This window comes from Notothenia rossii (assembly GCF_949606895.1).
Source record: "Notothenia rossii genome assembly, chromosome: 11".
Lineage (NCBI taxonomy): Eukaryota > Metazoa > Chordata > Actinopteri > Perciformes > Nototheniidae > Notothenia > Notothenia rossii.
The window spans coordinates 48183869-48194642 of record NC_136910.1 but is presented as its reverse complement, the minus strand read 5'-3'; the positions used below and the strand labels follow the sequence as shown (position 1 = coordinate 48194642).

Genomic DNA, 10774 nt, shown 5'->3' with positions numbered 1-10774 from the left:
AAACTGTTGACTGTACTTCATTTGCATTCCAATTACAGCAGTGCCAAATCATGCTGAAACACTATTAGAAGAAGCAGAGGTTAATGATATCCTCCTCTATACAGCAACTTGACTTTGTAGCAGAGCTGCAGAGGTGACACATGCCACAGGCAGGAACACTGAATCCCATATGCAGGCCTGATTTAAGAACAGGAGAAATGTTCAAACATGCCCACAGTCAGAGCAGAAAGGCCTCACAAAGGCATCAAGACACTCGTTCTAGAGAGTGTTGAAAATTCAGGGGCGGTCATCAGGTAAATCATATGATGATGCAGTCCAGTTGGTATTAACACTACTTTGTGTACACCAGAGAGGCACTATTTTTTGCTTTCCCAACTATGAGCTCTCTGATTTCTTAAAGGAGTCATTAAGGTCAAACAAATATAACAATATCTAAACCAAGGTACCATTTTTGATGCATGTTGGCAACACTAAAGTTAAACCAGGTTTATAGTTAACCTTTGACCTTTTGTTTAGTATGTTCTCCATCTCTAGAAGTATGGTAAACAATGATAGCCTTTTTACAGATACATAAGATAGGCAGAGTTTAACCCCTTATCTAGTTTTTGTTCCTTTTTTCTGGAGAAGCTTTAAGGTTGCAGAAATCCTCCTCGGTCAGACAGTGTCATATATTCTACATTAGCTTGTTCAAACGTCCTCACGTTCAAGACCCTTAGGATCCGTATTTTATATGTATGAACCTTTCACCAAATGGAACTATTCAGGATGCTTTGATAATCTTATATTCACATTTCCCCCCAAAACCAGCCTGGAATATTCAGTTGTCTTTGAGACTTCACTAGAATTTAAACAAAGAAGAAAATGCCCCCCGATGTAACTCATGTAGGATTTAATTAATTGGGCTGTAAACTCTGAACATTGTCCTCTCAAGTCCCACACTGCTGCTCTTCCCTTCCTCCCGTCAGTCTTTCATGTTAACGGGCTGCTAACTGCTGGCACCTTCAGAGACCCTTTCCTCCCAGACTATGGAGGCCGTATGGCGTGGGGGGGGGCCGGGCCAAATGGCCTCATAGGATCAGCAGCATTGTCAAGGCCGCAGCTCCCATCACCTCTGTAATCTTACGATTTGTTTGCAATACACATCCAGAGCTGCCAGGAAGGGACTTGTTTGTCTGCTCTTCCCCCCCCCCCCCGGGCACTTTGAAATTCAGCTCACTGTCCTCAGCTGTGACCCAATGAGAAAGAATATTGTATGCATTTCAGGCCTAGGACATGGGAGCACGGCTAGATCATCCCAAGGTAGCTTATGATGTCTTTGGGTACAACGTCATAGAACAAATTGTTGTTTTTTACCCTGGAAATCAGCTTTCTATTCCATTTAAGTGATTATATTTCTGTACTTTTATTTTCTTTAAAACAAATATATTTCACGGCTACTTTTGTCACAGTCAATTATCCAGAATATTATATATTGTTTGTATTCGATACAATATTTTTCATGTACATTTTATTTGTAATTGTTAATTCTCTATTCCACTTTTTAGGTATTTGTATTGGTCTGAACACACTGCTGCTTCTGTTACGAAATCATTGGGATCAATAGAGTATATATCTATAACATGGTAGGGCAAATGGGTTTTATTATTGGCAATAGGAAATTATATATCTTACCTGCCCTCTCTTCACCCCCTGCTCTTTAGACCCCACCCTTTTCTGTGATGACCAATGAAGTTCAAGGCTCAGAGCTTTCAAAGATAGAGACCCCGGGTGTATTTACCTCCAGTGTCAGAACATCTGAAAGCAGCACTCAGGACTCTCTCAGGACTTCTGTTGGTGTTGATATTAGGAGGACACAGTACCATGCAACACATCTCTGGTAAGTGATGATGATCTTAATCAATGTTAAAAGCTTGAATGAGCATGCATATGGAATGTGAATGTGTTTTTCATGTTGAGCTAAGTTAATGGTTAAGTGCAATATGTGCTATTTGTGCAATATATATATATATGCCGTTAATAACTGTGCAATATATACCTGGCTGCTAAATCCTCAGAACTGTTGAACGGTGTGTATTTTTGTAAATTGTGTAACTTTGTAATTGTATTCTATTTCTTATTATATATATATATATATATATATATATATATATTTTTTTTTTTTTTTTTTTTTTACTTTAATACTTTTCTTGTCTTTGGCTCTTTTTCTGCTGTAACAACGTACATTTCCCTTCTTTGGGAGTAATCATGTACTCAGTATCTCTCTCTCTATCTCTCTCTATCTCTCTTTCTCTCTTTCTCTCTCTCTCTTTATCTCTATATATCTCTCTCTCTCTGGTGTATTCAGATTTTGCCGAATGCAAGATGCATTGGACCATGCCTTATCAATTAGTTGTTGAATTTGCTTTGTCAGGGTTTACTGATTCGTATAGAAATTGAGATTTAAAGTGCAAAACTATGCTGAGTTGTCTCAAGATCTGCTGAATATATCTTTCCTGTTTTTAATACTCCTATAAACTGCTATAAGCCAGTCACAGTTACCATGAATACATCTGATTTAGCAGAATGTGTATTTTCTCCACAGACTCCAAACTGCATCTGAGCATGCCCCGCTCCCCTCAGACAGCTGACTCATACCAGCAGGGCTGCATCAGGATGACCCTGGAGAGCGCTGATCTCTGGAAGTCCTTCCACAGCAGCGGGACAGAGATGATAATTACAAAGCATGGAAGGTAACAACGCTACCCACTGAAGTCCTCCAGCACTGCTATACATTATTTATCACAAAGAACACCAAAACTGAGATTCAGAGCCATTTCCTGCTTTTATAAAAACATTTAAATTCACTTTCTTCTTATTTTCAGGAGAATGTTTCCATACTGCAGCATCAGACTCTCAGGGCTCCAACCTTTTGCAAATTACGTCGTCATGATAGATATGGTTCCTGCAGACAGCTTCAAATACAGGGTACATGCATATGTAACACACACTTGAGTACTGTAAGCACAACATTTGGGGATTCAAAGCAGCAGTATGTAAAACGCAGCAGTATGTAAAACGCAGCAGTCTGCGGCCTGCCCACTGTGGGCCGTTCACCGCTGCATTTCAAAGCCTTTCATTGCTTCCTGTTTGTGCATTCACGGCTGGAGGCCCAATCAATTAGCATCCCTTTCTATTCACTGTTGTGAATGAGGAGCCACTAACTGCTATGGCCCATTTGGTCACAGATATTGCTTTTAGCACACACTTGTAAAAAAGAAGGGAAAGTAATGTAGTAGAGATAGGGATACGTTTTTTAAGGTGCGATGAAATTATTAAACAAAGATGTATTTATGAGTTTCCATACATGATCAGAAAACTGTAATGCTATTGTATTTATATTTCTGAAATATATTGGACTGTTTATTTCTGTGTCTTAATTTATCTGAAGACATTGCATTGTGTTTTTTATGCTGCAAACCTTTCCCAAATTGGGAATCTATCTATCTATCTATCTATCTATCTATCTATCTATCTATCTATCTATCTATCTATCTATCTATAAGATGTATAGACTAAAAATGTGTTAATACCTCAGCTTTATTTTTCTCTTGTTGAATAAATAACGTATTTCTTGCTTCATGAAAACTTTGGATTAAACCTCATGTCTTACATCTAACCTTTCATCCATCCCCCATTTCTCTGTAGTGGAAAAAGGAGCAGTGGGAGGTGGCGGGGAAGTCAGAGCCCCAGCCCCCGTGTCGGACATACATGCATCCAGACTCCCCTGCCCCAGGAAGTCACTGGATGAAGCAGCCATTGTCTTTTCTCAGGATGAAGCTCACCAACAACACCTTGGACCAGCACGGCCATGTAAGACCCCCTTACACACATGCTATGTTGACTAAACATACCGAATGTGCTTTTTACTCACTCTGCTCTTCTACCCATCAGATCATTGTGCACTCCATGCATCGCTACTACCCCAGGTTTCACATCACCCAGGCAGACAGTCCCTACACCGTCCGCTGGGGCCCCTTCCAGACCTTCTCCTTCCCAGAGACCACCTTCACTACAGTGACCGCTTACCAAAACCCAAAGGTATGCAGCAGTTTAACAACACATTAAAGGTCTCCTATTATACTCTTTTTCATCAATATATTATAGGTCTCAGATATATACAAAACATGTCTCTGAAGTGTTCCTAAATCAATCTAGACATTACCATTGAGGAGTGAGAGTGATGCGCACGCAGTTTGCCCAAACCCGAAAGCTCTGTTACACTCTAATGAAAAATATGTTTATTGCCATAAATGTTATGATGGATTATCAGTAATCATTTCAAAGCGCCACAGAGGCATTGGATTAACCTTCAGCGGCGTTTATATGCGCTGTAATGCCTTTAAACACAACTTTTGATCAGAAAACAGCCAAGGTAAGACGTATTTGCCGTTTTGGCCCCGTAAAGCGAAGTTGTGTGTTGTCTTTTGGTCAGTTATGAAACTTATACCAATGGAATCTGTGGAATCTCAGCTTTCATATGATATTTACTTTGTGCAGATAGCATGAAGTATAACATATCTCTACCGTGAGTTATGTGCTAAGTGCGTTAGCATTTCTTCGCTTAGTGCTAATTGGTATTACCCTTGTGTTTCGTTTAGCTAAACATTGTTAATATTTTCTGATAGCTGAGTTTCTTCCCGTTAAGTGGGTATGACACATTAATAGGTTGTTAAATGTTAATGTCACTGGTTTCCGGTAACTGCTAGAATCCACTTCAATGCGCTGCGAATGGATCTGGCCCTTCCTACATCCAGGACATGGTTAAACCGTACACCCCAGCACGTGCACTCCGCTCTGCATCAGCCAAACAGCTCGCTGCACCCGCACTGCGAGGGGGACCCAAGTTCCCATCAGCAAAGACTCGTGGGTTTGCTATCCTGGCTCCAAAATGGTGGAATGAGCTCCCCATTGAAATCAGGACAGCAGAAAGCTTCCACATCTTCCGGCGCAGACTGAAAACTCATCTCTTTCGACTCCACTTCGAGCGATAGAATTATTAACAAAGCACTTACATACTAACAAAGGGCTGGCTTATCTAAAGCCTGTTGAGTAGCACTTGAAATGTTTTAGCTCTGTGAAACCTGATGTACTGATATGATTCTGTTTTCTTCAAGGTTGTACTTTGTTGGTCGAACGCACTTATTGTAAGTAGCTTTGTATAAAAGCGTCAGCTAAATGTAATGTAATGTTAAGAAGCCCTGAGACACAGTTTCGTGCAATATTGTTGTGTTTGTCTCCGCCGGCGAAAAGTGAGCAAATATTTTTTCCTGAAACTTTTAGATTCTCTTTACACAGAGGGGAAACATGTTTATGTATAAAAGACATGAAAAAGTGGATTTTGCATAATAGGTCACCTTTAAGATGATGAAACAAAAAACAAACCACTTGTTGAGTTAATTTAGGCCTTCTTACTGCAGCAGCACTTACTATGGTATGATCTTTCTTGAAGTGAATATATATGCACTTTCCTTGTTGTTCGGAGTTTGATTCTTCATGTTTTTTTGCACTTATTGTAAGTCACTTTGGATAAAAGCATCAGCTAAATGATATGTAATGGATCTGAGCCCCCAAACAGTTTGACAGCTTTCTCTTCTTGCCTTTTAAAGATCACCAAATTGAAGATCAACCACAACCCATTCGCTAAGGGATTTAGGGAGGGAGGCACTCATTCCCACAGCAAAAGGTGAGAATAAATAAACGTGCATGTTCCTGTTTTTGTCTTACATTATATACATATAGATTTGAATTAAAAGAGATGTTCTTTCACTTCAGTAGAACATATAGTTGTATTCCAATATAAACACATATAATCAGAATGGCCAGAATAGTGAAATCATTTTTTAAAAAATATTTTTCTTCAGGTGTCGTTCCAACAGAAGCTCTCCTGTGAAAAGAGCCCGACTGGAGAGGGAAGATCTTTGCACCAGTCCTCCAGGTAAGCCCTTCTGTTTTTTTTTATGATTTAGTGTTTCTCAAACAACAACAGAGGAAATTCCTAGGAAGGAGAAGTATTCCTTTAAATGAGGAGCTCAAGGCATGTCCGAACTTAAAACTGTTTTAAAAAAGGTATAAGGCCACGTTATTTAATCATAACTGAGTGTTTGCAGTTTATTTATTTATTTGGTTTCTTATTTTATCTTTTCTTGAATATCATTTACCTCTGTTATGTATTTGTTTGTTTATTTATATGCTTACTTGTTTGTTTATTTATCTGCTTATTTGTTTGTTTATTTATCTGTTTATTTATTTGTTGTTTTATGTTTTTTTTCAATAACAAATGTATTTCTTTAAAAATAAAAATAAATTAAATATAAAAAAATATATAAATGTTAGTAATTTCGTTTTTGGGAGAAGGGGTGGGATTAAATAAATGTAAACTTTTTCCCACCCCTTTTCGGATGTGTAATTAAGTAGATTCTTTGTTTATACATAAATAGATTATTTGTTTATACATAATTTAGAGTCAGTAATATTTATGTATATCAATTTGACACTGATTAATTTTGTACTGTATAATAATTCTCATGTTAAATTTTTGTATTATTGTTTTACACTTTCGAAATAAATAGAATCGAATCAAATCAAAAAATTCCTTTAAATCAACGTGCCAGTCTTATTGATCATTGTATTTCCCTCGCAGGCCTGCAGAGGATGCCCTCCACCTCTCAGTCAGTGAAGGCGGGGAAGGATGAGCAGCCCTTGAAGGAGCACGACCTTTCAGCCTGTTCATCGGAGCAGGAGAGTGTCCACACCGAGCCCCTGGAGCCGCAGGAGTACGACTACAGCTGTGAAGAACAGATGGTGCCTGCGTCCGTGCCATACCAGCCCTACAGGTACGATTTAGGATTTCCAAGATGAGATAAAATCCAATGGACAGTAGAGAAAAATAAGATGCAAGCTGGTGATCCATGACATGTAACCTCCATATCAATCTTTCATCCCTGTAGATCTCTAGAGTACGCCAGATATCCGCTGCATTCCAATGAAGTAGATGCAGCACACTCTCTCCTCCACCCTCCACATCATCCACTCTCCACAGCTGAACACACTTCCCAACAACATGGCTACTACCATTATCCTCACCACCACAGCCAGGCTGGGGATTGGAGCCAGTATCCGCTCTTCTCCTACTCTTGTTAGTGACCATTTTCAATATGATGACAATATTAACGGGGATGAAACCACTAAAGCAGGGGTGTCTAAACTGTTTTCACCGAGGGCCACATACAGAAAAATATATGGGCCTGGCCACTCACTAGAGTTATATTGCCTCATAAGTTCAGTTATAAGTTAGCAAAATCAATCAAATGTAGGTGAATTATGCTTGTGAGTGTTGGCAGCTCATCCCTTAAAACAGAAGCCTCAGATTGATTATAATAAGGAGAAATAAGAAGGGTGTATTTCAAGCTTGTTATGTAAATAAGTCATTGGGCTTTTTTCTTATCAACTAAGATATGATAGAAAAATGTTTCCAACTTTAATTGACTGAATTTATTTGAAAAGTGGTCTTATTAACACATGATTACAACTGTGTAATATATGTTTACATTTATATTTAAGAAGTAGACAGAAGACAACCACAAGTTTCATTTGTGATATGCAAATTATACTTTTTGAATTTGCTGGGGGCCAATTCAAAAGGGTCCGCGGGCCACATTTGGCCCCTGAGCCGTAGTTTGGACACCCCTGCACTAAAGCCTTGAAGGAATATTGTCACTGTGTCACAGGCAGACCTGGGACTGACTGACATGTCACTCCAGTTTGTGATAACATTGTACAATTGTGTAAAAAATGTAGTGTATTTCAAAAAGCTTGTATTTTTTGTGAGGTTCACTTTAATTTTTGTCTGTTAATTAGACAATAATCATATTCAAGTGAAGACTTATTTAGTAGGATTTATATTCCTGATCACACATGTGCTAGTTCAGTCACACCTTGCATGATTGTCTGTGTTAAAAAATATATAGGTATTGTTTTAAAATGCAATATATACATTGTCTGTATACAGTCAGCTGGGAAATAAGTGTGGCATTTAATCTGCAGCTCTGATGAAAGGATACCCATATGTAAAAAAAACATGTTTGGAAAAACCTCATGATTCTGGCTTTGTCTACAGCGTATAGCAAGAATAATAGGAAAAGGGCCAGAAGATAATGCATATCCACTTTACTTCTGTTAAACAACTAAATGTAAAATATATATTTTAGAGTCACATCAGACAAGTTATATTGTGCCAGAATTAGCATTTGCATCCTAAATGACAACGTTGTATGTTTGTGTTTAATGGCTAAGGACATTTTTTATCACAATAAATCCTGAGGAAATCAATGAATACAATTGTGTGTCTTTAGGTCCTATTCCTAATGCTTTAGGCTTTTGTGAATATATAACATTTAAATCCATAAGCAATTCAACAGCTACATTAAGAGCTCTGCAAGATAGTATTTAGGCCCAGTGCTGTGGATGCTAACATGCTAACAATGAAGATAGTAATACAGTATGCTGAATATAGCATAGCGGGTGCTAACATTAGCTCACTTTCATAAGCGCATAATTTTTATTTAACCTTTATTTAACCAGATAAAAAGCATTGAGATAAAATCTCATTTACAATGCTGACCTGGCCAAGAAGGCAGCAACGTTACACATAACACATAACACAAACATATAAAATACAGAGAACATAACTAAGAAAACAAAAGACGAAAAAAGCAGTTACTACATTGTGCACATTAGGACAGTAAGAAAGGCACTACTTATTACTGCAAGAGCAGCTGGTGGTAAGGACTTCTGACAACTTCAATTTAAAACAGGCTATAGAGACAAGTGCCGTCAGTTTGAGGCTTGATTGAAGGTCATTCCAAGACCAAGGACCATAATAAAAGAGACTCCTTTTTCCAGCCTCAGTCGGCATAACAGGAACCTGGAACCGTATCCAGGCACTGGATCTGAGATTGTAAAAGTCACAAACTGGAGCAAATCTGGCACATTATGTAGAGTGGAAGCTTTCCTAAAATGGCTTTATACATTAATAAAAACCAATGCTGCATCCTACGCATACTAGGTGAGGACCATCCAGTTAGGCTATACAGTGTGCAATGATGAGTCCTATAGGGTGCATTTGATATATAACGCAGTGAAGCATGGTAGAGTGGGTCAAGTTTGGCCAAGACAGTGGGACAGGCAAATCTATAAAATGGTATCACCGTAGTCCAGCTGGGACCAGGAATAAGCCAGAGACCAACCTTTTTACGGGATGAAGTTGAAAAACAACATTTAAGTCTGTAAAGGAAGCCAAGAGTGAATTTCAATTTCTTTGTTAGAACTTCGATATGGTGTTTTGAAGTTCAGATTACTGTCCAACCAAAAGCCAAGATATTTGTAGGTATCAACAAACTCAACAGAGATGCCATCAAGGGTGTCAATGGAGAGCCAAGAGGACGCTGACTTGGGAGCAAAAAGCATTGCTTTGGTTCTCTTACTGTTCAAAAGCAGTTTGGAATCAAGAAGTGCATGCTGCAGCGTGATAAAATCAGATTTTAAATTGGAAACGGCCATATCCAGAGAAGGAGTACATGAATATACAATAGTGTCATCAGCATACATATGATAGGTAGAAAATTGCATCTGATTACAAATATTGTTTACATATAATAAAAAGAGCAAAGGCCCCAGAATAGAGCCCTGTGGAACGCCCTTCTCCAAGGTGACAGGGTCAGAGACAGTGCTACCCAACCTGACGCATTGAGTACGGTCGGTTAGATAACTCTGAAACCAGCAAATGGCATTATGACCGAAACGAGACACCAACATAACAGTAGACATAATGTGGTGATCTACAGTATCAAATGCTTTGGCTAGGTCAATAAACAATGCAACACAAACAGATTTGTTATCCAAAGCAGCCTTGATATCGTCTAAGACTTTCAGACTGGCAGTCACAGTACTGTGCTTTGATCTGACTCCAGATTGCACAGGGTTAAGGATGTTGTGTGAATTAAAAAAAAGTTTTAGCTTGGTAGAAACTAGGGACTCAAGAATCTTTGATAACACAGAAAGATTTGAGATAGGACGATAATTATTTAACTCAGTGGGATCACCAGCTTTCAAGAGGGGCGATACCAGAGCTTGCTTCCAAAGAGCTGGCAGTGTGTGAGTGGACAGGGAGAGATTACAAATATCAGTTACTGGTTGTGCTATAATCTGAGCTGCAATTTTTAAAAAGAACGGGTCGAGGCCGTCAGGCCCGGCAGACTTTTTAGGATCAATTGAGTGCAAACCCTGTAAGGACTTCAGAGACCGAGAAAGAAGCAAAATCAGGAGAGCTCATCTCTTGACAAGGGCTGTGAGTACGACCATTTAGAGAGTCCTGATTTTGCTCACTAAGCACATGGTACAGCTGAACAATAGCAGTTAGTTATGGTCGACAAAGAAAGAAAAAAAATTAATCCGTGGTGGTTTTTGCCAATATTTAATGGCAATTCACTCAAACGTTTTTGAGATATATTATACTCAAAACCTCAACTTGAAAGTGGCACTTTAGTCATTAGGATACATTTTCTGGGAACCAGTAGGCCTATACCCTACTGGATATTTTTAAACGTTGACCTGCTGGTGGAGCTAAAACACAGGTCAAGGGTTCATCCTCTGGAGACCATGTATGTCGGTAATAATATTAATAGATTCAATTTGTATAGCGCCTTTCAAGGGACACAAGGCCGCTTTGTGAACAAAC

General features: G+C 38.8%; 1 protein-coding gene across 1 annotated transcript; it reads left to right on the top strand.

The window, feature by feature from the left end:
* The first annotated feature begins 1751 nt into the window (after positions 1-1751).
* LOC307025271 (T-box-containing protein TBX6L-like) lies at positions 1752-7424 on the top strand. The gene is made up of 9 exons (XM_079659909.1): positions 1752-1876; positions 2582-2729; positions 2862-2964; positions 3685-3849; positions 3931-4077; positions 5646-5722; positions 5901-5974; positions 6680-6872; positions 6987-7424. The coding sequence occupies exons 1-9, from the start codon at positions 1861-1863 to the stop codon at positions 7177-7179; spliced, it is 1116 nt and encodes a 371-aa protein (XP_079516035.1). The 5' UTR covers positions 1752-1860; the 3' UTR covers positions 7180-7424.
* The last annotated feature ends 3350 nt before the right edge of the window (positions 7425-10774 follow it).